The sequence below is a fragment of the Rousettus aegyptiacus genome, unplaced genomic scaffold (assembly GCF_014176215.1).
Source record: "Rousettus aegyptiacus isolate mRouAeg1 unplaced genomic scaffold, mRouAeg1.p scaffold_m13_p_3, whole genome shotgun sequence".
NCBI lineage: Eukaryota > Metazoa > Chordata > Mammalia > Chiroptera > Pteropodidae > Rousettus > Rousettus aegyptiacus.
Genome location: NW_023416306.1, coordinates 28,181,424 through 28,208,065, shown reverse-complemented (window position 1 = coordinate 28,208,065; position 26,642 = coordinate 28,181,424). Strand labels below are relative to the sequence as shown.

Sequence of the window (26,642 nt, the reverse complement as noted above, 5' to 3'; positions counted from 1 at the left end):
TAGAAACACAGGCTCTGGGGATGTTTCCCAATGATAACAGCCATGGCACAGTCTCTCGGCCTCTACAGAGGTCCTGGGGCTCTCACCAATGAAAAATCATTAGGTTAGAACAATCGCGTTCATCTATCTTTTTGGTTTTGGCAAAAATCTGACGGTATACCATTATTATTATTATTATTATTATTATTATTATTATTATTATTTGCACACAATTATGATGCTATACCATCCTCATACAGTCTTAACGCTCAGCTCCGTCACCATGGGGCTCCATCCACCCTGCTCTCTGGGTCTGGATCCAGCTGTTCAATTCCAATTGGGCAAAAGTGAGAGGTTCAACTGATTTCACTAGATGTGCTTATTAGCAGATGTGTGACGTTGGGCCTCAGCATCGCTATTTCTCCTGACAGTTTCACTAAGTGTCTTACCAACCATGCAAATCACAGAGGCATTAACTGCAGACCTCGGATACAGAAATCTTTGTGGTAGGGGCGGGTGGGAGAGGGGTAGTTGGTGCTGAGTACTGAGGGGATGTGATCAGGTCCCCCGGCAGCCCCAGCCTCCAACAGATAAGGAGAGCTTCCAGTTTGATCAGTTTCAATTCTAATTTTATGGAAAAAAAGGGGGTTCCAATGTTTTAAAATTTGAAAAACACCCATCTAGTTTCATTCCCTTCTAATTCAAATGAGGAAACTAAGATCCGGAAAGTGAAGGTGACTTGCTCAGGGTCACACAGCAAGCCAGGGGTGAATTCCCAAAAGGACCTCATGTTTCTGGATTCCCAGGCCAGCCTCCTGCTATGTAGAACATCAATACTTCAGATGCGGAACAGCCAACCATAAAGGCAGAAAATGCGATTCCAAAAAGGACCCCAAAATGTCATGCCCACCATAAGTAGCATGAGGGTGAGCTTTAAAAGTTGACATGGACCTGGATAATAATCCCTGGAACCTGTGGGACTGGCAGCATCTTCCTTTACAAAGTTATAAGATTATCCTGAGTAGTGACACACAGAGTGATCAGGGTGCCACAGAGAGCCAGGTGCCCAGAGCTCTGGTCCTTCTTCAGACTTTGGGCAAGCACTGTACTCTCAGATCCTGGTTTCTTCATCTGTAAAAGGGGAAGGGACATTACTACTTTCCCTGCCTGCCACCCCAGAGTTGGGAAGTAACCACAGGTAGAAAAGTACTTCATGAACTTTAAAGACTAGTCATATGTGAATTCCCAATTCTGACTTTAAAAAATTTTACTCACCCGAGGAATTTGTTTTTTAGCCCAGATATTAAATATTCTCTTTCTTCTTTCTTCATTAAAAAAAGAAAGAAAGAAAAAGGAAAGGAAGGAAGGAAAGAAGGAAGGAAGGAAGGAAGGAAGGAAGGAAGGAAGGAAGGAAGGAAGGAAGGAAGGAAGGAAGGAAGACAGACAGCCTTATTCCTGGGTGAAGTCAAAACATCTCTAAGTAAAACATATTCTACTACAGTCTAATTACACAGCCCAGAGAGAGCATCTGACCCTGTTTTTACAATTTGATGTCCAGAAGCCAGGTCTTCGCTGCCCATCTGGTTAGTGAATCCTGGGCTTGTTAAGAAAGTGGATGTCTTGGTCCCCAAATGCCCAGCCAACGGTGCTTCTGAGTCTGGTAAAGTGTCCCATTTAGGACTAAATCTTTTTAAAATGGGAAAATGGCAGGAATAGAAGAGCTATAGCCAGCTGTTCACACCCTGGTATGAAGCAGTGACATTTATTTTAAAGAGAATGCTAAGACCACACTTATTGTATTTTTTTCCATAGAGCTATCTTACTCTAGTATGGCAAGGCTCAAAGGGACATGGGTAACATCCAGTCCAAATGCTATATTCACAGGTGAAGAGACCTAGGCCCAGTGAGCGGAGGGACCCGTCTAGGTCACATAGCAAGTTAGAAGTCAGGCAGAGGGAACCCCGTCCCTGCCATCCTTTTATAACACACAGACAAATGAGGTAAGAGTCACAGCTGACACATGCCTCGTTCAGCCCTTTAGAATTATGATTATACCACAAAGTGATCTTCCCTGGGAGAGAGTAGTTAAAATTCTCACGGAGCAATTCATTTCAAAAGTATAAAAAAACTACATGCAGTCTGTTTTCCCAATGTTTTCCCTGCTAAAAACTACATCTGTGTATGAATCTAGTTTGCATCTAATTTTTAAAAACATACAAAAGGGTTAACCTACAAACACAGTTGTCCTAATTCTTCACAAAGCAAAATGATCCATGGCTTGACTTTTCTGTCTTCCTGTGATCACTGTTTCTAAGACCTAGAAGAAAAGAGAAAAGAATTAGAGAAAAGAAGCCTGCTCTGTCACAGTCAACCATGTGTTAAATGGAGGGGGGTGGGAAGTAAATGATTTTAAGTTTAGATCTCTCCCTAGCAAGGAATAGTGTGGGTGGGAAGCAAAGGAGCCTTGTGGGGACCCAGAAATACATGTATAACCAGTGGGTGGACATTTCAGGAAGGCAGATTCCAGCTTAATATGAGGAAGAACTTCCAACAGGTGGAAAATCCAAAGATGGTTGTCTTGTGGTAGTGAGCTCTGTATCTCTGGAGGCATGCAAGCAAGAGCTGGCCAATAGTGCATATTATAGAGGGGACTCAAGAACTGGGCTGTGACCATTTCTCCAAAGCGGATATACAGATGGCCAATAGACATATGAAAAGATGCTCATCATCAAAGAAATGCAAATTAAAATCACAATGAGATATCATCTCATACCTGTCAGAATGGCTATCATCAATGAATCAAAAAACAAGTGTTGGCGAAGATGTGGTAAAAAGTGAACCCTCGTGCACTGTTAGTAGGATTGCAAATTGGTACAGCCACTATGGAAAACAGTTTGGAGTTTCCTCAAAAAGTTAGAAATAAAACTACATTATGACCCAGCAATTCCACTTTTGGATATTTATCCAAAGAAAACCAAAACACTAATTTGAAAAGATATGTGTACCCCTATGTTCACTGCCGCACTATTTACAATAACCAAGATATGGAAACAACCTAAGTGCCCATCAATAGACAATTGAATAAAGAAGATGTGGTACATGTGTAAAATGGGATATTATTCAGCCATTAATAATGAAACCTTATCATTTGCAATGACATGGATGGACGCAGAGGGTATTATGCTAAGTGAGATAAGTTAGAAAGAGAAAGACACATGCCATATGATTTCATTTATATGTAGAACCTAAATTTAGAACCAAATAAACAAGCGAAACAGAAACAGACTCATAGATACAGAGAACAAACGACTGTTTCCCAGATAGGAGGGGGCTGGGTGAAAAGATGAAGGGACTGAGAAATATAAAATACAAAGCGGTCACGGGGATGTGAAGTACAGCACAGGGAATACAGTTAATAATAAGGTTATAACTATGTATAATGCCAGATGGGCACTAGACTAATTGGGGGAAATCACTTCATAAATTGTATAAATGTCTAACCACTATGCTGTATACCTGAAACTCATAAAAAATGATATGGAAATTAACTTTAATTGAAAAATAAAAATAAAAAAGAACTGGGCTATAGCAATGGTCTTAAAATGTTATGGTTCTTTGTGGCTCCCTTTTGAAAACTATTTATAATACACTATATTCATAGCCTAGCGTCATTTCTGTTTTTAAAAGAAGTACATACATATTTACACTTAAATATACATATATAAAATGAAATATATATTAAAACATCAAACATACATATACACACATATATATGTACACATGTATAAATGTAAAGGACAAAAAGTTCTAATACCTGACTTTTTGTTACATATTTATAGCGACACACACACACACAATCAAACAAAATGTCAAGTATCAGGAGGGCAGCTTTAAGTCACCTAACTGAATTTTTATTTGATGGTTTTACACCTTCTATTTTCCTCTCCATTTCTGGGAGCTCTTACTGCTTGCACCCACCCATCCATCGACCCCTTAAGAAACCACAGCGAAGTCTTCCTTTTTTCCCCCCAGTTCTAAGTCACTGCTCTTGCCTCAAACTCACATATGCCCCACATTTCCTTAATATTGCATTCCTTGTGCTTTAATACGCTCACTTTCCAGTTTTCTGTGCATTCCCTACAGATCTGATGTAAGGCCTATCTATACGCAGGAGATGCACAAGAGTGGTGGCTAAATATGGAGTAATACGGATTACAACCAGAGCAAAATCTTGCTTTTCATAAACTGTTAAACTTGTTTAATTTCTCCTGCTCTATTAAAAACTTGTCAGTGGGCCTTGGTGGTGGTGCTTGTTTGCGACCATTCCTTCATCCGATCCTGCAAGAGGATCATGCCTCCCTGACTTTGGCCTCCTGTGACAGGAGCAGACATCCCCCAACCCCAATAATGCTGGATGTGGCCATGTGACTTGCTTTGGATAATGGACTTAAGCAGATGTGACATACACCACATCCAAGCAGAACATTCAAATGAGATTGTGTGTTGGGCCCGGCCTCTTGCTCATCCTCTCTGCTGCTGCCATAGGAGTGGACATATTCCACATTGAATCTGCTCCTTCGGCTGGGTCTCCATGTGAGAAGACACATGGAATGCAGTCACAGCCAACCCACAGTACGCCTCTGACATGGAATGTGAGCAAGAGATAAATGTTGGTGGACATGAACCAGCAAGGTTGTTAAGTAGCAAAGTTTGGCTGATAAAGGGATTCGTTTCCTAAGTTCACAGCCCACCTGTCGGTGGGGGGCAGCTTCGGCCCCAACTCCCACCCAGGTGACTATGAGGACAAGGGCCACCTGGCCCAGGGTGACGCAGATTCTTTGCAGATGTGCTGCGAAGCAAGCACAATGTTGAGGACAGGGATGCACAGCCTGGAGAGGCCAGAGCTGCTGACAAGGAGGAACCTGGACACAGACAAATGAAGCTCGCGTTATCTCCTTTCCGGGCATGTTTTCACATGGGTGCTGTCACAGTGACAATGTCTGCCCTCTCAGGGCCCTCTCTAGGAGGATCTGCAGGAACAGAAAGAAACGACTGGTCTTTTTCACCTTATGAATGCCCATAATGTTCACAGCTCTTGACGTGCACGCTAGTTGGGAAGCCCAGAGTGATATGCGCGTAGAACAATCTAGAGATTCTACTTGCTAATTGCAATATATTCCTACTCTTGTTTTGCATTCCTCTAGTTTCCTTGATTTTTATATTTTTCTTCTTTTTTTTTTGTTACATATCTTATAAGCCATTTCAATCTCTTGTGACACAGGTGTGTGTATCAATACGGAAAGTGACAGAACATGTCCTCACTCTGTCACATGCGGTCATCTGCAGCTGGGAAGCTGCGTGTACTCAGATCGATAACTGTCACCGTGGCATAGGACAGGGCCTCCCCAACCGCGTTGGTCGAATGGCACTGGTACACTCCCTCGTCGTCCTTTCTCAGAGGGTTGATCTAGAAATAAAATAGGCAAGTTTATATGGTGCTATATGACACAGCAAAATCAAATCCTCATTTAGTCTTATTATGTCTGAACACTTATTCTTTTTCAAAATAAGCTAGAGTTCACTTTATTTTTCTTCTTGCCTTGGCTGCCAAGGAAGAATTAAATTTCCTTCTCAGTACCCTCTCCATCATGCCTCTCATTTGAATGTTTCCCCTGCATTCTTGCCTTTTACTGTGAGCTACCCGATGCTCTTATTGAAGGTGATAGGTATACATTATAAAGAAAATGCTGCAAATGAACAAAAATTTACTGCACAAGTGCTCCCAGTGGAGGCGGCCGTCATAAATTAACACCTGAGATAACCTTTTCTCCACATTTTCTTGTAATAAAGTAGAGAATGTTAGGGTCACAGGGCCCTCGAACACTGTCCAGCCCAAAGCCCTCCTTTTACAATTGCGGACATTGAGGCTCAGAGTTGAAAACGCCATGGGCTTGACTGCTTTCTGAGTCTCTGAGCTGGGTGCAGAAGAGTCACCAAACCTCGCAGAGATGGGGTGCAGTGAGGAGGACACCCCCTGCAGAGCAGACCCATGTCTGCTCTCTCGTCTCTTGCCTTCTCTTTTTACAGCGACCTCTATCAGCTGCGAGTCCCTCTAGAAGCTGGCGAGGGTGTACACGCACCACCTCGTTTGGATCTCAAACCGACTGTGGGCGAAGGGGGAGCATCGTTATTCTCATGTTACAGGAAACTCGCAGGTAAGTCACAGACTGTGACGGTCATGATGCTGTCCAGTCCAGAGCCCCCCCCCTTTTTTTTTTACGACTGTGGACACTGAAACGCAGAGCGGTAGAGTGCCTTGCCCAACACGGACCATCTCATCACTCCACTGCTCCTTCAAACACGTGGCATCCCCTCATCTTCGCAAAACTGCTGCTAGTGGCACAGAAGAGCCGTGAAAGGACGTGAATGTGCCATCTTCCCCCCTCATCGGCCGTGTGGTCTTGGGCAATTCATTAGTTTCTTATGGCTGCCGTAACAAATTGCCACACATTTAACGGCTTAAAACAACATATACATTTATTATCTACGGTTCTTGAGATCAGAATTCCAAATGGGTCTCGGTGGGCTAAAACCGAGGTGTCAGCAGGGCCGCCTTCTTCCTAGAGGCCCTAGGGGAAAATCCACTTCTTGCCTTTTCCAGTCTAGAGCGTGCCTGCGTTCCTTGGCTTGTGGCCCCTTCCTTCCATCTTCAAAGCCAGCTGACGGGTCACATCTTCCTCACACTGCCATCTCTCTGGCTCTCTTTCTTCTGTCTCCCTCTTCCACATTTAAAGGACTCGTGGTTACATCGGGTCCACACAGATGATCCAGGGTAACTTCCTTACTACAATCAGCGGATTAGCAACCTTAATTCCATCTGCAACCCCAGGTCCCTCTTGCCATGTCACAGAACATACCCGCAGGTTCTAGGTATTAGGTCCTGGACATCTTTCCAGGGCTATAATTCTGCCTGCCGATGAAAATCACTTACACTCACAGGAGTCATACTACCTACCCTACTTTCCTCACACTTATTGTAGCGTCCAATGAGAAATGGCTAAGAACAGTTCTGAAACATGTAATGTGTTATAGAAATAAAAGAGTGCTTTATAAGAGCCGGTCAATAATAGGCAGTAATCCTAAACAAATGAGATACTCACCAAAATCCAGGCTGTGGCCTCATGGTCGGAAGGGCCCCCTCGCACCTGGACAGCTATGTTGACGTGGTCCCCAGGCAGGTCCTCCAGTACCTGGGTGCCCTCGGGAGACCGTGCGACCTAAAGAGGATGGGAAAAACAGAAGTGGTTTAGAAAAAGCATTTCTGGATGTAAACCATCTCACAGACATCTTGCTGTCTTTATTATTCCACTGACTCGAAGACCAAAACTCCTGTATCTCTTATTCTTACTAAAATATCAGTCGATTTAAAAACCCCAACGTATGTACAGACAGCACACTCTGATGGACAGACGGCAAAGATGCGGACACCACCACCGTCTTGCAGAAGCGGTTCCGAATTCCACGGCCCTTCTCGGGGCTGTCGAGACACAGGGACGACCTATGCCGTGACCCACGCTGGTCTCTCAAAACTAATCTGCAGGAAGATCTAATTTTGGAATATCATTGGGTCACCTTCTACCAGCTGTCTTTCTAAAACCCTGATCCAACGAAGCAGGCTCTAACTTCGCTCTAGCTGGTCTAAGCTAGATAAACAGCAGGACTTTCTAGACAGCTAAGTGGCCAAGGGAGCAAATGGCACAGGAAGGATGGCAACTCCTGTTCTCCGGGGAGAGCTTTAGGGTAAAAGTTTTGAGGCATAAACCTGGGGGCGCAGAAGTGGTATATAAGATATCCTTTTGAAATCCTCTGATCCACATATAAAGATATACGCAAAAACAATGCTTAAAAGAAAAACATTTACATCTCTCTCTCTCTCTCTCTCTCTCTCTCTCTCTCTCTCTCTCTCTCTCTCTCTCTCTCACACACACACACACACACACACACACACACACACACACACATAGAGTTCTTGGATATAAATACCTTCTTCCACGTGATGACTGGGGGAGGCACAGCCCTCACCTCACAGGACAGGTACACCTGTGCCCCGGTGATGTTGTGAACACCCCGGGGTGGAATGACGACCACAGGAGCTGGGAGAAGACAAGGGAACACAACTTTACTCTGCCAGGTCCCAAGCACCCCACTTCTGGGGTGCAGAGCCTGCTGGGGCCGTCTAACGTGAGGGGAGCCGCGGCAGACGAAAGCTGTCCACACAGAACAAACGGACGCTCAGGCAGGGAATCGTGGAAGAGAGTTTGCCTTAGACCTGGAAGGCGACCTGCGTGTTTCCTCACCCACCACCTTTGTTCCACCAACAGGACAACGGGGGTCCGGAGAGGAAAGACGACTTCCCAAAGTCACCCAAGACATCAGTGGCAGAGCTCCTGTCTCGTCACGCTCCCTTCCAGGGCCCCTGGCTGCCATCTGCTTTCGGCTCAACTACACAACAGGGTGGCAGGCTCCGGGAGGGGCTGGTGTCACTTCGCTGACAGCCGAGTCTTCTAGCAGATGGGCTTTTCTCCTTCCACAGGGAGGGAGGGTGTTTCGAAGAATAATGCCATCCATGTAGGACAGCTGCCGTAGCCCTGGAGCTGAGACTCCCTGCAGTCCGTTCAAGATGCCCATTTGCATATCATAGTCCATACTCAGGTCTCCCCCTCCCCACACACCTTCCCGTGGGGTGGGAGGCAAAGCTTTGCACCTGGAAGCCATGGAGAGACTGGGAATCAGGCAAAGTGGATCTAGGCTGCCAGAACATTACAGAAAGGAGAGAAGGCTGTGGGCCGGCGACATGGGACCAGAAAGCGTGTAGGAATCTGAGTAAGAAATTCTTAGCTGATACCCCACACTCTGCCCTCCTCCCTGTGCCTGGCATCTGCTCTGTTCACATTGAGACTAAAAGAATCAAGTCCATTGGCCTCAGCCTTCAGGCCCTCCATCCGGTCCCTCAGCTCCATAGGTGGATGGCTTCCCATCCTGTAGGGCTTAGAGGGAATGTGCCTAGTCTAGGACCAGAGGGTCTGCACCTCTTTGACCTGCTGAATCACAGCCTGTCTTGCAGGCCAGGTGCTTCCATCTGGTCTCACCTGCACAAGAAGGCATGCTTGGCCCTACAGTGTCTTGGGCAAGGTGCAACATGGAGCCCTGGTGAGGAAAATGCTCTCTGATCGGTTTTGCTTGTCTGTAAGATGCAGATAATACTCCCTACTCCATAGGACTATTGAGCTGATCGAACCATGTGATGAATGTAGAAGTGATGGTTTGAGTTAACATGACATGCAAGCGGGGGTCAGGAGCAGGTCTGGTAAACATATGACTGAATGAAGAAACACAAGACAAATAAAAGAGCAAATACATCCATTCTCGGGCCATCCAACTGCTGAGTCTGTGGACTGCTGGGGCTTTGTCTGGTGACTCAAGGGCAGCCTTTCAGGCCAGTCTTGGAGGAGAAAAGGAGAACTAAAGGAGGGAGAAAGGAGGCCAAAGGAAGAGGGGAAAGAGAGAATGAAAGGGTGTAGAAATTAAACTGCTCTAGTCCTTCAGACAGACTGGGAAGCAGACCTTGTCAAGCCGGTGCCAAAAAATCGCTGGAAAATTGTCTGAGGGCCACAGAGTCTCAAACTGGAGGGTTACAACTCCCCAGGATCCAGTGTCTGACTGTCTGTGATGTGCTCATCTAGCCTCCATGGGCATTGCTCCAGTGACAGAGAGCTCACCACCTGTGCAGCCAGCCTGTCTTCACCTGGAGCTAAAATCTGCCTCCCTGTAACTCCCACCTATTGATCCCAGGGTTGACCTCTGGTGCCCCAAGGGCCTCCAGTGAGTTGAATACAGACACTGCCTTCCTCCCCACCAGGCTGCTTTCTTTGCCCTCAGCCTAATCAGCCCAGTCCTTTGGTTGCGCCCATTTCGCTGCCCTCCAAGCACCAAAACCCCTACCACATCCCTGAGTATAGTCCAAGTCCCCCCAGTGAACCAAGGTCCTAAGCTTCTAACACTGCCCTATGTGCCCCAGCCAGCTAGCTGCCTGGCTGCCACAAAGAACAACAACCCCCCTGCTCCCTGGCAGGAGCCCCGTCTGTACAGGTGACAAAGAAAGTCCGATTTATTCACATCCTCCTGCCAGCGCTGCCTCCTCTGGAGCCCAAACCGGTGCCCGAATGCTGGCTCACTGTGGGAACAATCAGAACAGCATCTGAATTCTGGCATCCGAAGCCTTCGATGGATTCCGGAGGGACACTCAATTAACGTGTTTTACTTTCGTTCACGTAAAGTCATAAATTTTAAATGAGATTTCATCAATCCCTTTCAGGCCTAGATGAATAAACCAGTAAATCACATTTCACCTTTCTTCGCATTTCCATCTCCCTGTCTTCCCTCAGCTACAACTAAGAAAGACTGTCTTGGAAATACCGTCTTTGCCACTGACTTTGCGGCAGGAAGATACCATCTCCTTTACCAAAAGAGCCCCCTGCTTTTGATGATAAAGTGACATTTGAATTTTTAATTTTTAAATGTGCATCACTCTTTCTCGTATACGGTTCTAAGTTTTGACAAATGCATACAGTCACGAAACCACTGCCATAGCCAAGATAGAGAACAGTTCAGTTATCTTGACAAATTCCCTCATGTGTCTCTTTGTCATAGCGATCTGTTTTTAATTTTCACATGTCTGATTTTAAATGGAAAATATTTTTATCCACATCAGCTCTTTACAATCCGTCATCATCATCATAGTAGCAATCACGGTAATAACGCCACGGGCCGACACCAAGAGCCTGCTGTGTGCCAGGCACTCCTCTTCGGCTTAAATGGATTATCAAGCCATTTGATTTTTCAGGCGGTCTCACCAGCTGCCTGCAGGGGAAGCTGGCCAGGGTCGCCCGGCCCTAAATGGTGGGACGAGGCTATGCGTGAGCCCAGGGACCAGGCTCTGGGCTCTGTCCTCCATACCTTGCCTTCTCCTTACACGACACTTCCGCACACACCGCTCTTTCATCCTCACACCAGCTCTGCATTTATCCCCATTTTACGAAAGAGAAAACCAAGGCTCAGAAAGGTAAAATGAGCGGGGACTCAAACCCAGGCACCCCAAGTCTATTAACACGAGTTTTTAGAAGGAAGCATTTGTTATTCTGTATGGGCTCCGTTCTAGCTCGAGAAAGAATTCCTTAGGTATTTTATTCGGCGTCCCCAAGGCAACCCTAGGTGCAATGGTTTGCCAGGAGGACCACGGGACTCAGTTTTACTCACAGCTATGTTTTATTACAGTGAAAGGAGACAAAGCAAACCAGCAAAGGGAAAAAGCTCAGGGGGCAAAAACAGGGGAAACCAGGTGCATACCTCCAAGAGCCTCTCCCAGTGAGTCACACAGGACGTGCTTAATTCCCCAGCAGTGAATCGTGACAACATGTGCAAAATGCCATCCACCAGGGAAACTCACTAAGAGATTCCGTGCCTGATGGTTTTTACTGGGGGCCAGTCACCGAGGCACCCTCTGCCCACTATGCACCCAAACTCCAGTTTCCCAGAAGGAAAGCAGGTGTGCAGCTATCCTTCTCACAATTTAGGTGCAGTGAGCCACCCTCAGCAGTTCTGGGCATGGCAGGGGTACCTCCCAAAACCCCAGTTCCCAAACACCAGCTAATGGCTGACCCCGCCAGCAGGCCTGTCTCAGGACACCCTGCTATGCTGACTCTTTCCAGTCCAGGAATGACGCCCCCCACCCCCTACCACGCATCACCCCAAGGGAACAGATCTCTTGAAGATACCATTAAGTGGCTGATGTGTCTTTAGTACTAACAGGGCATTCCCAGTCCTACTGTCCCCAAAGGCTCATTCGAGTGCAGCACTGGGGTGCTCAACGTCATGATTACCACAAGCAGGAGGAACCCAGGTTCAAATCCTGTCTCTGCCGCACCTCAGTGCTGTGACTTGGCCTCAGTTTCCTCTTCTTTAAAATGGGTATGGGAATCCATTCTCCCTTCTCTTTCCTTCCCATAGGCTGTTGTGAGGAACAGTTACAAGACTCCCTGCAAGCTGTAAAAGGCTTCCGTGGAGAAACCTGAGGACTCGGCGGGTTGGGTTGTACTATCCCAAGGGTAGTTTCCTCAAAGATGCCTTGCTTGCTTGAGACCCTCTACTGACTTCTGATGAGGGGGCCTACCAGCAGGCCCTACCCGGAGGCTCCAGAGGCCCCAGCCCACAGCCCTTCCTCGGGCAAGCCCAGGGCACAGCCTCTCGCCCTACTGTTGCCAGAGCTGCCTCTCTCCTGGAAGAACCAGGGCTTTCCTTTCTAATTGCCTCTGACAAGTCATGTGGCTTTCAAGAGGGAGGATGGTGCCTGGTCAGTCCAGCCTGTGAATACGCCAGCTTTGTCTCTCTAGCCCTTCCTTGCTCAATACTTGTTTCCTTCTCCTCGTGCCAGCCGCAGCCCTGGAAATGCTGGGATGGCACAGATCCACCCCTCAAATAACACAGAATAGTCACCCAGGTGAGCCCCAACAAAGGCAGCACGGTGGGTGGGTAAAATGGCACCCAGGGAAACCCAAAGGCCCAGGGGTCTGGTCACCAAACACAGGAGCTTGGGCAATTTGCTAACCATTTCCTCCTCACCTACAATTTAAGATGATGACTTCCGCCCATGTCCTCTAGGATGAAGGGAGAGAATGGATGTGACTGCAGATTTATACAAACGAAAGGGATTGGTATTATTATTATACCATGTGGTCACCTGTCCTCCCATCATGCCAACTAAGTATGTCCTTGATGGCTGGCATGAAAGATCTCCCCAAATGCCTCTGAGATTTCTTTAAAAGTTAATGGTGCTAGGAAAAGAAAGAATATCAAAAGTCATCCCCCAGGACCCCCATCTGCCTGGAGGAAAAAGCACACAACCAAAGAATTTCATGATCAAGCAGTGAACAACCCTGATAATTTATGCTAATAGTCACGTTGGCATGTGGAATGAGGAACAGCTTAATCCTGCTCCCCGCAGCCTGCGCCTCAAACCCCTCCCTCGGCATGAAAGGCTTTTGAGAACGCAGACCCCCTTCTTTGTCCCTCTAACAAAGTGGCATTCGCTGCCTCTCCTGGTTACCTGGTAACACACGCCTCACAAAGACTGAGATTTCTAAGTGGAGCTCGAATTTCAACCAAGGTGAATTTTCTGAGATTCAGGATCTCAGGAGCCGAAGCTTCAGGGGCTCAGCGTCCTAGCGGACATTGGCACGGGACCCTGTTCCTACCTAATTCAGAACACGACACCAGCCTGCTGTGTGCAGGATGCCACTCGCTCCCAATGTTCGCAAATGGTCAGGGCGCACATGTGGCACAACAGCCTTTTAATGACAGCGATAACGACATAAGAACAACCGTAATTTCATGCCACCGTACAGCTGAGAAATGGAACCAATAATTTAGTACAGAATGAAGCTTCGCCCCTCAGCCTGGCACTCAAGGCTTGCAATGACCCTGCCCTAAACTACCAGGGGCCTCATCCCCTTCCTCGACCATCCCACTGGGTAGCTGCCCAGCAGGCCCACGATTCACACTTGACTGAGGACCTCCTACCTCCGTGCTTGGGTTCATGCTGTGCCTCTCCATCCTCACCCCTTTTCAACAGAAATTTTCTACCCATCCTTCAAGGCTCCTCTCAGATGCTTCCCCTTCCATGAATGTATGCCTGTTCCTCTCAGGAGCCATCACCCAGTGCTGAAAAGAGGAACCAGCAACATACCTTGGGGGAAAAATAGGAAGGTGGATCTAGACTGAGGGTCCCTCAAGACTCAAATGTAGCCAGTTCGTGCGACCTTCCTACTCAAGTTCCCCAGGTTGCCGTTGGGCTCTACCTGAAAAGAGCCAGGAAAAGCCAGGCTGGAGCCGCACCTCAGCTGGGAAGTAGCTGTGTAGCTCCAGGGAATTCCCTTCTGCGAGCCTGTTTTCCCTTCTATTAAATGAGAGTGAGACCTGGCCAGGGTAGTTGTAAAAACCGAGTAAGAAGATGGGATGCGAATGCCACCCAACAGTAAAGAATATCCTACGTGGGAACATAGTAGGTCTTTAATAAGTGTGCGTTGATCAGAGGAATACTCTCATTATTGGGCATTTTGGGGCGTTTTAGAACATAGGAAGAAAGGTAAGCGTTTAAGCCTGAAACTGTTCCTAAATGCCCCGCAGAGGCATGTACAAGAACACCTCTCGCGCTGTGCAGAACCTAATATATGTTTACAGAGGCCTCATTATTAAAGTCAGGAGCTCGCATATTGAAGGAGTAGGTGAGGAGCTGAGGAGGGGTGGTTTTATTACCAATATTGAAGCAGAACAGCTGCTGCTTTGACTCAGTCTGCTTCCCATCCACTAGGGTCCCCAGGGGCATTGTTAAAAAGTGCTCCTGCTGCATCCTCTGAATAGAGGATGGCTTTAGGGCAGCACAGTGAGGTGCTGCCTTTGCCTTTGCTAGCTAGGAACGAACCCCTTACTCATACCTTCATGCTTCATGGGGATACTAGGGCAGGGGCCACGCAACATTTCAGGACAAAAAGTGATAGGAAAATAGTGCCTGGTCTGTGATGGATGACACAATTTCAGGTGGGGAAGAAGAAGTACATTCTGGGGAAACCTGGAGACTGTCACTAATGGGATCATTAAAAGCAGCTTCTGAATTGCCTCCATTTGGTCCCATGGACGTCTTTATGCCTGAGGCCTGTGCCCGAGGTGGGCCTCAGATCCCATAGATCAGAGTGGAGGGGCTGTCACATTTACTTGTCATTCGGTAATTTTCAATGAATTAGGGGTATGGGGTTTCCATCTGCCATCTGGCCTCACTCGGGTAACCATGGCAACCACCACCTGCCTGACTTAAAGCTATCAAGTCCTGAAAGAGCGCTGAACAGGGTGTTGGGAACCTGGGAGCTGATCAGGCTTTACTGGTCACCCTGGCTGAGTCCCCTGCCCCATCCCCCCGAGTCTCAGTCTCCTCCACACAATAGTAGATTTGGTCTGAATATCTTTAAGGCATCTCTCTCTTAGGAAGAGAACACCACTCCAGGGAGAAATCATCAGATCATCTACACGGTTTAGATTCTGGGAACCTGGTCAGCATTTATGCCTCCTGCATGTGGAGTGAAAGTGTTACCTGTCTGGAGACAAAGAGAACTGCCTGTGAATGAACTGCTGAGGAAAGCAGATTGTAAAAAACAGTGACAGGAACTAGAAGAAGGAAGGAGACAAGACTGCTTAAATGCCACAGAGCAGAAACAAAGGTTCGAAGTGGAAGGGACCTCAACAGTGGCTCCCCAGGGGCTGATGTGGCCCAGAGAGGGGAAGGCGTTAGCCCAAGGCTGCTCAGGGAAGCACAGAGCTCGCTCCTCCATGGGAGTCCCTATCAGGAACAGCCAACAGTGACTTTTCCTGTGCTTGACGGGTCACACGCTGTTTTTGTGTTTCAGGGACAGGAGCCTTCCTTCTCCATCTCTAACAACCCATTGGGTCTCTTGGACCTACATCTACCTGGAATGCTTGAGGGAAAATAATATTAGAAAGTTCCCAATGCTCGTTAAGGCCTACCCCCACCACGAATTCTTCCTTCCTGGAGCTGAATCATTACACTGACTTAGGCATTTAGGTCTGGACTGGTCCCCAGGCACGAGCCAGAACCCCCATACAGGCTCCTTGGGACTCCCCAGCCACTAGCTCACTCATCCTAGACTCTCCACAGCCATCCCCAGGCAGCACAGACAGGAGCAGTTCTACAAAACCTAGTGGGTTTGCTGGGCACCCTTAATGTTTTGGTTTATTTTTGTTTGATTTTTAAAAATTACATACAGAGAGCAAGCAGCAATAACACCCATAGATGACTTCACTGTGATGTTAATAAAGCTTAAGTTTCTAGGTCTCCAGCAATGATTAATTTTGGATTCCTTTACTTAAAGTGGGACCCTGCAAATTGTATAAGCCTTAGCTCCACAAAACCCAGGTCTGCCCCTGATAGCACCATAATCCATTCAGAGCTTAGGGCTCCAAGGGTCTTACCTGTCCTAAGTGGGAGCTCCCTCAGGACCCCGCAGGAGGGCCCTAGTCCTGGTGCTCAGCCAGTGACTCCTGAGTCCTGGTGTGGAGCTCCCTCTCCATTCAAACAATCCAACCCCGGACCAGGCCTGGTACTGGACCTCAGGGACTTGAACTCAGTGGGGCCCGTCTCTCCCAAACTGCCAGTCTCGTGGAGGCAAACATGTCAGGCCTGCAAATAACTCCATCAGCAAGCACTTAAGTAGGCTCACCAAATTCCGACCGGCTTGGTGGCTAGTGCCTCCAGGAGCCTGGTAAGGGAGGGTGCAGGATGTGAGTTCCTGCTCCAGTCTCCTTGAGCACCCTGCCAGATAAGAAAACTGCTCCCAAAGAGAAAACTGAGGCCCGGGCAGCACTGTCCACCGAGGTCCAGCGGCAGTCCTTCGCCCCATACCCCAGAGGATTGGGGTGCCTCGTTTTCCACCCGTCCCACCCTCTCCACTGCGGGGCAGAAGCCGGACTCACCAAATTCACAGGGGCCGTCGCGTGCCTTGTGCAGGTGGCCGAGGTGCGCGCGGAGCGAGTACCGGGCGCGCAGGCGCAGGGCGCAGACACTGGGGTAGGTGCGGCCGTCGGAGCCGCAGACGGCGCCGCGCTGCGCACACACGCACAGCCCGGTGCCCTCGGGCGCTGCCCCAGAGGCGCGACTCGCGCACACCAGCCCGGGGCCACAGCGCGCGCCAGCCGGTCCCCCGCAGCTCGCGCCCTCGGCGCCCAAGCAGCGCGCGCAGCATCCGCACTCGTCGCGCGCTGGAATTCCAGGCGCCGGGCAGTGTACGGGAGCTGGACAGCGCTCCGGCCGGCACGGACCGCACTCCAGGCGCCGGCTGCCGGCGCCGAGGAGCCCGAGGCCCGGGGCCAGCGGCGGCAGCAACAGAAGCAGCAGCGGGAAGAGTACGGGTGAGCGTGGCATGGTCAGCTTCGGGACGGCAGCGGCGCCTCTGCTTCGCGCTCCGCTCTGCGCGCGCGGCGCCGCCACCCCGCCCGCCCCGCGGCCGCTGATTGGCCGGGCTTGCACGGCGGGGCGCCCAAGAAGGCTGCCCTGCCGGGGACCGGCGCGCCGGGGTGGGCTCCCGGCCGCCCCAGTTCCGAGCTGGAGCGACATCCCGGAGACCAGCTTTCCAAGGAAACTGAGACGCAGTCGGGGCGCGGGACTTGCTCGAGCTCGCTATGGTAGAACCAATATTTTATGTACAGTCTCCAGAGAAAAGGCAGGCTCCAGAAGTCATTATGTGCCTTAATTCTCTCAGAAGGGTGCGCCATTTTATTTGGCTTTTAGAAGTTTTCAAAGTTTTATTTTGAGCAAGGACTACATCGTTTAAGATTTCAGAGTTTACAGATGGATATAACAATGAAAAGAGGGATTCCCTTCACCCTGTGTCTTAATGCCCCAACCCAACCTCTAGAGGGCACTCGTTATTAGTTTCTTGGTGTATCCAGTAATTTTGTATGCCTATAAAGGCACGTTTGATTGATCATATAGGTGCGCGCGCGTGCACACAACACACACACACATACACACACACACTAGCATTCCCTGTACATCACTCTGCGCTTGGTTTTTCCACCTATGGTATTTCCTATAGTTTTCCTACCTCTTATCATCTCTGAAATCTAGCTTCTTGTGCAATCAATGGAGCATTATTTAATTTGCTTCCTCCCCTTAATGCTACGTAAAGTCGTGGTGTATCTCATGGTCAAGATGACTTGGGTTGTAATGAGATATGGTAATATATTTTGGCCTCGGACTTTTAAATTTTCCACAGCTTTTAATTTCACAAAATTGCAGTTATTGAGTCAGTTGGTTTTGGTCCTTTTGTTATCATAAGTAATGCTTTCTTGGTTGTCCTGGCATATAAGCGTCAGCCTATCTGTGACCTAGTGAGGAGTTCGTGTTGGAAAGACACAGTGGAACAGCTTCTTGCAGTCATTTATTTATTTATGTGGTCCCCATGCTTGTCAGAGCCAGGCTCTGTGCACCCTGTCCTGATAGGGGACCTAGAGAAGAAACCCAAGGGAGTCTTGGTTGCTAGAGTTTGATTTGTGGCCAAGTGAAGACAATGGGCAGAGGGAGGGATTTGCAGACCAGGCTTTATGGATGGCTTTTCTCGCCTTCACCCCCCTAGCTCTCACTTGTCATATGTTATTTTCTTTCTTTTTCTGAACTCCTCTGATGGAGAAAGTCTCTTGGCGTCTCGGAAGACCAGCTAGAGCATTTTTGGGTGGCGTCCATTTTGCTTTACAAGCCTAGGTCCTTCCCAGTTTGCAGTCTTTCAGGGGATGACCTTATCTGCAAAAGAAACCCCAGCAGAAGCCACTTGATGTGGTGGTCAGAGCAGGGCCAGCTGCTTGGCCTGCTCCGGCTCTTCCCTTACAAGCAGACACATAGGACAGGTATGATCAAGCTTCCTGGGGTGAAGGTAGGTGGTGATGAAAACTAAATATAATGATGTTGGTATAGTATTTATTAACAATTGATTTCAACCAGGAGGCTGCTGTCTTTCCTGGAATGGCCTTTTAAAGTGCTCACACCCCTTGATCCTCTGTGCCCTTCTCTCCTAAGGAAATATCACTGTGTGTGAAGATTTCATTCTGGAGTTGGTCACTACAGCAAAACAGTGGAAACAGTCTAAAGGCTCACTGATAGGCAATGATTAAAGAAATGATGGTACATCTAACAATAGTGTTATGTGTTATGTGGGCGTTGAAAATCAGGAAAGAGATGTAGATTAACTGAAACAAAAAGATGTTTGTAATATATTGTTTAGTGAAATAACAATTATAAATTGCATATCATGCGATGGCATATTTGTAAATATGTGGTTATATATATGAAGAAATTCAACATTGTATAATGATATGAAGGGGAAATTTATAATGTTAAGTGAACAAAGCAGGACTTGAAAACAAAAGAAATAAACCCCACGCTGATTTTTCAGGGACATCCTTCCTAGTAAGTTCAAATTTTCAAATGGTCATGGCTGTCCAAAGAGAGAATGGATAGGCTGCACAGGTAGTGAGCTCCCTGTCAGTGGGGGTGTTCAAAGATGAGTCTGGGCAAGGAGCATGGGTGGGATCAAGGCATCAGAGATTGAGAGGATCTTTAAGTCCTTCTAACTGAGCCACCATTTCCATGGTACAGTGCCTGACCCTGAGACCTAGGCTGGATAAAATACAGTCATGATTAGAAACTAAATATATACAGGAATGATTCGCCTGCTTTTTATGCAAACATTGAGGAAGCAGTAACTGAACAGTGTCAATACTATGAAATTCACCTGCTTTATGAAGGTTAGGATACACAGTTGCAAAGGCACATTTCCACATGATCTACATGCCTTTTAAGTAATAGGGAGAGCATCATGTAAACATGCCTCTTTGAGAGTTAAAGCAAAAAGACTTTTTTCAACCCTGAGCCTGTGGTTTCTGGGAGGAGAAAACATTCCAAAGCTTTGAAGGTAATTGGCATCCATTTCCTTTTTAAAACTGCCTGAAAACCCATAGCCCAGTGAACTCTGGTTTCCAGAATGCTAGCTAACACTATGGGAAAAAGTGGGGATGAATTCTCTCAGCAGGGAAGGAACTGGGGGCCCGACTGTTATTGTCTGGCAAGAGTCAAGGAGGTTTTTTGGAAAAGGCGCTTCCTCAACAATCCTGAGGAGACAGTAGGTGTTGTCTGGAAAGAGGGTGGAGAGAGGGAACAGTGCCTGAAGCCGTGAAGACCAGCAGGGGCTCGGCACAGTTAGGAGCAAGGAGAAACCACAGCCCAGCAGCAGTGCTGTGTTGGGCTGTGGAGGCTCAGGAGGTGAGGCTGGGGACATCAGTGAGGGCCAGATCACCGGCCTTGCCTGGCCAGCTGAGAAGCTCGGAATCCAGGGTTGACACTGGTAGCTGAGGCCCACATTGCTGTCTGACAGGCAGACACTTTAAATGTGGAGGGGAAGGGGATAGCATATACCCACCAGGGAGCCAGAGGATAAGTCCCCAGAAAGTCCTTCCTGGTTCTCCATTCTTCCCTTTAGCATCTTTTCCCAGGGCTTCCACCAAAATGCAAGGTTTGTGTTGGGGCCACTGGTACAAATTGCCACCTTGTGGACAATGCAGGGATTACAGGTCTAGAAATGACCCTCCTCCTTCATATTAGTTTGATAAATATTTTCTAATAATTCAAATGAGCCAAAGTGCTGGGATAAGGCACTCTTACTCTTGGTCAGGAGGAGAGAAGAGAAATGCATACAGATGACCACAGAATGATCAGAAGTGTGAGTCAGCCTGAAGCAATGGGGTTGGTGAGGGAAGTCAGGCAAGTCTTCACATAGGTGACATTTGAGCTGAGTCAGGGAAAAGGGATCTTTAGAGACCACCTCTGACATCTTCACCTTACAGAGGGGCTTACTGCAGCACAGGGTAGGAAGGGACTTACTCAAAGTCACACAGCTCTTCAGGACAGAGTTGGGGTAGGTTTCTGGGTGTACCAGCCGAGGTATAGCCTAGGCTTCTGTTTGGTTGGTCTTCCGTTTAAATAGGACCCCCTCCTTATGCTCTAGAAATGTCTTTCGTGAGTCCAATCTGCTGCTTCTGTCTGTCCTGTGCAGCCCAATCCCAGCAATTTGTCCAGCCTTCTGGTGCAGTAAGCTCTTCCCTCATTCTCTAGTCCATCTGCGATAAATTGAAAAGCACCAAAACCCTTCCCAGATGGACACTGTGCTTAAGCCAGGATCTTGGCCAACTTGGGAAGAAGGCACAAGATGTGTACCTAGAGGGTCTATCCTCAGGGACTGTCATACTTCCTGGCACACAGGTGCTTTGTAAATTATTTGTGACATGAGCGAATGAGTGAGGGCAGGGAGATGGATGGCGCTTGAGAGGATGGTCAAGCTCTCCTGTGGACCCATCCAGAATTGAGTCCAGTCTGGGAAGATAAATTGGGGGCAGATCACAAAGGTCATTGAATGCCCAGCTAAGGAGTTTGCCTTTATTCTGCCAGCAGGGTGAGTCAGCCTGGTTTGTGACAAAGGGATAGGATCTGAATATAGGTTATTTTCTTCAGAGAGAGGAAGAATGTTCTGAGTCATGGGTCAAACCCACCTAGAAAGCCTCCAATATTACTTAACGGAGAAGTTGTAATAGGTCTTTCAGATATCTGAGTTCTTTTGTTTCTGAGTTTAATAATTAAGCCATATGTCTGTATAGTAAATAGAGGCTGTCCTGTGATAAGCTCTCAGCACTGAGGAGACAGGCACGGCCTTTGTAATGAACTGAATTTCTTTCTGTCATGTCACCAGAACTCTGAACCCTGCTCAGTACGGGGCTGAAGCACAGTAACCCTTCCCAACCTGAACTCTGGTGTAGTCAGTCATCTCTTCCTCATTCTCTGCCAGCTGACTGCAGCACCATTACGTGGCTCCTGAAAAGAGCTCTCTAGTGGAGTGTCATAAGGTTCGGTTCTAGTCAGCGTTTTATTAATAACCGGGATGAATTCAGCAAAAGTATTCGAGTGCCCCAAAGCTTCCAAAAGGAATGAATGTACATCGGATAGGAGAAGCAATATTCGAGAATGTTTGCATAGGGTAGGATGGTAGAGGGGAATCGAATGTCGAAATGGTCTCCAGATACATGTTAAGTTCTATATTTGGATTCAACACCAAGATGAGAAAGTATGAGTGAGGGCAAAGGAAACATATCACATAGAGTTGACTCCAGGTTCGAAAGGAGCATGTCTAGACCATCGTAACCTCTCAGAAATGGGTCCTTATTACTATGGATGAAATTTTGCTGAATTTAAGCATTTTAGAACAAAGCCTCTAAGCGTTTCTCCCACTTTAAGGTGGCTGCCTTCCCAGCCTCACTAGGGCCGTCAGTAGCAATTCAGAGTGACTCTTCCTTAATTGTAAGAAGAGAGAAATTGTAGAATTGTGAGACAAACCACCATGATAACCCAAGAATTTAAAATGTCCATTCGAAGCCTGTGGGGCCAGGAAGCACCTGGCAGACGGGCGCACCTGGGAGAGAGCGCGTCTCCATGAGCCTGGAAGGAGAGGGGTTTGCAAGTCTTTTCCCTGAATGGAGGCCCCGAGAACTGCTTTTTGCCCAGGGAAGGAGAGGACCTGATTCTATAGACTTTACAGCATTTCTTTGTTTCTCGTCATCCAGTGAGACTTATATTGTACCCCATCTTCATATTTCTCTGTGTTTTTTTCATTATTCTTTCATTATTTTCAATTTTAAGAACAAGCGTTTATGGGGCCTTGCTGCATCCCAGACATCGTGCTGAATCAGATCTAGTCCTGGCTTTAAGCCACTGTGATCTGGCAGGGGAGCTGAGAGTTGGACACAATTAATGTGATGTGACTGTGTACTCACATGTCAGTCAGTTCCCAGCAGAGCACAGGTGCCCATAACAGCTAATGTCCATCGAGTGCTTCCTGTGTCAGGCACCTCCTAAGCGTTTTAAGTATATTAGGTTATTTCAACTTCACATGTCCATAAGTGAGTATAACTTATCTTAGACAAAACCGAGGATCAGAGAGGCTAACAATGTAACTTTATCACCAACAACTTGTAGGTGATAAAAGTGTGGTGGCTCTATTAACTGGCCTGGGAGCTGATGGATGCAGTGAATTGACAGATGAGGATACCTGTGGTCTAGTTCCCATTTGGCTCCAGAACATCGTTTGTAAACAGGGTGGCCATTTAGAATCCATGGGCCATTCTGATAACTGGGAAATCCTACCACATTCTCCATCACACATGTGGGGTTTGCTTTTGAACTTGACTCCAGCCCCTTCTCCCAGCAAATGGGTGGCCTTTGTTTCCAAGGAAAATCTTGAAGCCAGTAGCCCTGGTTTATTGCCTTAGGGTAGAGTCCTGTTTTATTGCCTGTAAGAATTTTTACAGCCAGCGGAAGAGGCCTCAGCTGCTGGGCCAAGCTCTGAGAGCCCAGGGGCCGGTGCTTAATCAGGGGCGGAAAAGAACCAGCATGAGCCCAGGAGAGAGGAAAGAGAAGGGAAGGTCTTGCTTTCGCAGTGTGAGAAGAGGAGGAAGAGCAGAGTGGCCAGCAGTACTCTGAAACAAGGAAGAAGGCCGCCTGCTTGCTTTCATTTATCTGGTAAATATTTGACTGGGTGTTTGCCTTTTCTGTGAGGTTTTTTTTGGGTGTTGTGAAGAGAACTGGGCAGAACACCAGACTATCAGACCGTCATAATCAAGAGGCTGAGAAGCTCAAGGAATAATCTAGAGAAGCAAACTGTTCACCGGGCAGTGTTTTGTCACTGAGATGCTTTCCACAAGCGAGAGGTGAGTTCTAAGACAAGGTGTAAAATGCGTTATGCTGGACAACCACGTGTCCTGGCAGCTGTCTTCCCTGACATTGGTGATTTATGGAAACTGGCAGAAAGGCATGGTTTGGCATCATGAGAGTCACTTGGAAAAGGAGATTCCTGGTGTCTCAGACACCGGGCAGGAGGGAGGAAGCCTGATAGCAGTGCATGGAAAAGGACACGTGACAGGAAACAGTCCAGAGGGCGGCCTGAAGGACAGGTAGACAGAGAGCAAGGAGTCAGCTGGGTGGGTAGAGGCACGAACTGAGGGGTGGATGGTGGCGCCATTCTTGAGGTGAGGACCCCCAGAGGAGGAGCAGGTTGGAGCGTGTGTTCCGTTGGGACATGTTGGACTGGAGTGCTCAAGGGACATCCAAAAGGAGATGACCAGGAAGCAGGCAATTGACCCCATGGTCTTGACTCAGAAGAAAAGTCTGTGCTGGACCCAAAGAACTTGGCCCATTCTGTGGTGTCACTTGTACCCTCTGGGCCCTCGACATTCTTTTGATGTCAGCCTCTGCCTCCCACAGCCTCCACGCATCCCTCCAAGGACCTTCCCTCTATCACAGTCACCTCCCCGGACATGGGCCGGCTTGTCAGGACCTTTCTCACAGGACAGGGCTCAGGCCTGAGCATGTCGTTCCGATTTGTCTGACCAGTGAAGAGTAGGGGGCCATTGTCCTCTCCAAGGACTCCAGACGTAGAACCTTTTTTCAGCGTATTAACGTAATTTTAGTGTGTGAATATGTTTCCGGTTTAGAAAATATAACAAGCATTCACATTTCAGCTCTGCTGCTCTCTTGCTGAGTGACTTTGGGCATTTATTCTACCTCTCTAAGCCTCAGTTTTCTCATCCACGAAGTGAGAATAATAGTCTAGGCTGCCTGCATTGTGCAAGGATTAAATGGGATAACTAGAAAGACTAGTCGGACAACTAGTCCAATGTCTGACACGTGGCAAACCTTCAGTAAATAGTAGCTATTATTATTGTTATTTTATTATGTGAGGAGAAATGAAAATGAGTCTTGCTTTGTTGGACAGTTAAGCATGGCAGGAAGTAGAAAAGTGGGCTTTTGTCTTCTTCAGTCACCATTTTTTATTGTGTGTGTAGCTCTCTCTAAACTTTTCAGACATGTGTGACTATACCCCATGAACGCCCTCTAAAGGTGGCTACCCACCTGGAGCTGACCAAGCCTCACCATACAGTAAGCTCCGAATGAATGGGCAAGGTCAAGGCAAAGGAGAATAAACAGAGATCTGGACACAGAGCAGGAAGCAGGGGGCCCCTGGGAGAAAACAGGGAAAAGACAGGACAGACGTGAAAGGCCAATTAGTATGTCATTTCTGGTCCTCAAAGCTTAAGGTAGGACTTGCTTAAGGAATGAGAATATTGTATAAACGGTGAAACACTTCCCACAGCGCCCATAGAAGTTAACCAGCCGGTTCGCTGGTGGAGCCAGGGCGCCCAGCCTGGGTGTCCAGCACCTTGGTACAGTGGCTCCTGTGTCTCTTGATAGTGCCAGTGCCACCCCAGGAGGGCGCCCTCAGGATCTGCTGGGGGCCAGGCTGCTGCTTGGGGTCCTCACTCCCACCTCATGGAACAGCATCTGTGGGAGGCAGTTGTAGGGAGGGCGGAGGCAGGCCCAAGAACGTGTGTGCAAGGTGCTTTTCACTTAGCAAAGCACCATTCCTACCCATTGTTCGATGACCTAGGGAAGTGATGATATCACACCCATTCCGCAGATGGAGCTACCAAGGCTTCAGGAGGAGAAATAATTCGCCCAAGGTTGCAAGGTCTCTGACCAAATCCCAGTCTCTTCTCTCCAGGCAGATCTGAGGAGCCACACAAGCATGAAAACACCCCGTACGCACGCTCTGAAGGAAGGTGCTGACCCAGAGTCGACTTTTCCTAGCTGTATAGCAAGGTCAAAATGGGTAGTAGAGGTTGAGGCAAAGAAGAAAACAGATTTGGGCACACAGAGAAGAGAGAGGCCCTGGGAGAAAATGGAATATAAACAGGGGGTGTATGTGTCTTTCATTGTACAACTTTCCCCTGGTTCTTAGAGTCACAGAAAGTGACAGAACAGACAAACCACCAGGCAATTAGAGAGAGAGGTAGACAAGGAGACAGTACTTCCTGGGGAGGCTGTCAGAGGCAGGCCTGAGGGCGATAAGAGGAGCTGGGAAGAGAGACTATCAGCAAGGTGGCAGCCTCTGTGGGTTTTGTGATAGTCACAGACTAGCTTTTTATTATGACAGCGTGCACACTTATACGAAAGAAGAGAGACTAGTATAATGAACACCCACATCCCCATTTGCCAGCTCCCGTAGTTGTCAACACATGGCAGTCTTGTTTTGCCGACACCCCTACTCACTCCCCCTAATCCAGACAGCCTGTCATTTCATCATGCATTTCATTTTGGACAGGAAGTTTGCTTTCTCCCGTGGAATTCTGAAAGCTGTGCACAAATAATCTGGTACACAAATTCACTCTCAACTCTTCACAGGCTTCTGCGATTCTCGTATCTTTGTTCGGAGAGAGCTCAGACTGCCCTGGCTACAGGAACAGAAAATTACATTGAAGAGTCATAGGATGTGACAGTTGGAAATTACTTATGTGATCCAGTCCTGACTCCCCCACTTACTAGCTGAATAAGCTAGGACATGTTTCCTGATTTTAGGTGCCTCACTTTCCTCATCTGTGAAATGGGGTGATAATAGTACCTCTCTCACAGGGCTAGTCTGAGGACGAAATTGGTTAATAAAAGTATAACACTTAAAGCATAGCTTGGCACACAGTAGGCCCTTGAGAAATGTTAACTTTTCATCCATCCATTTAAGAAATATTAAAAAGTGAGCACCTGCTATTGCCACATGTTGGGCTAGAAGCTGGGTACATGGAGATGAATGCCCCCAAGGAGCTCCCCATCTGGTGAGGACATTTCCGAACAGTGGGCTGGCTGCAGTGACAGTGGCCCAAGTCTCAAGGAGTTCAACTGTCTCACAAGTGACTAAACAGACCCACAGACCCCCTGAGCGTAAGGAGCCACAGCACTTTATCGGCAGGAATGGGGTGGACTCAGGGTTTTTTCCTGGCCAGGCCTCTTTTCATGAGAGTCTCGGAGGAGGATGGTGGCTTGGGGGGTCATTCTGGGCAAGGGTGCCATGCTTTGGGCCACTCTGCCAGCAGCATGGAAGTGGGAGACTGGTCAC

General features: G+C 47.9%; 2 protein-coding genes across 3 annotated transcripts in view; one reads left to right on the top strand and one right to left on the bottom strand.

Moving 5' to 3' along the window:
- Nucleotides 1-1,355: 1,355 nt before the first annotated feature.
- Nucleotides 1,356-17,073, bottom strand: IGFBPL1 (insulin like growth factor binding protein like 1). Its single transcript, XM_016146218.2, has 5 exons — nucleotides 16,576-17,073; nucleotides 8,023-8,132; nucleotides 7,140-7,256; nucleotides 5,302-5,446; nucleotides 1,356-2,296 (listed from the first exon to the last, which is right to left on the bottom strand). Exons 1-4 carry the CDS (start codon nucleotides 17,021-17,023, stop codon nucleotides 5,306-5,308), a joined length of 816 nt encoding a protein of 271 aa, XP_016001704.2. The 5' UTR covers nucleotides 17,024-17,073; the 3' UTR covers nucleotides 1,356-2,296; nucleotides 5,302-5,305.
- A 6,220-nt stretch (nucleotides 17,074-23,293) lies between these two features.
- The window catches only part of LOC107511677 (stimulated by retinoic acid gene 6 protein-like), a 38,997-nt gene continuing 35,648 nt past the window's right edge, over nucleotides 23,294-26,642 (top strand). For both annotated transcript variants that reach the window (XM_016146263.2, XM_036217862.1), the window contains exon 1: nucleotides 23,294-23,406. In XM_016146263.2, coding sequence (XP_016001749.2) covers nucleotides 23,387-23,406 — 20 coding nt within the window. In that variant the 5' untranslated portion in view covers nucleotides 23,294-23,386. The remainder of the gene's footprint in view (nucleotides 23,407-26,642) is intronic.

Coding starts and splice junctions, on each gene's coding strand:
- IGFBPL1 (XM_016146218.2), bottom strand. CDS start 17,023: ATGCCACGCTCACCCGTACTCTTCCCGCTGCTGCTTCTGTTGCTGCCG. Junction 7,257..8,022: donor CAGTCATCACGTGGAAGAAG/GTATTTATATCC, acceptor CATCCTCTTTAG/GTCGCACGGTCTCCCGAGGG. Junction 5,447..7,139: donor AGGCCACAGCCTGGATTTTG/GTGAGTATCTCA, acceptor TTTTATTTCTAG/ATCAACCCTCTGAGAAAGGA.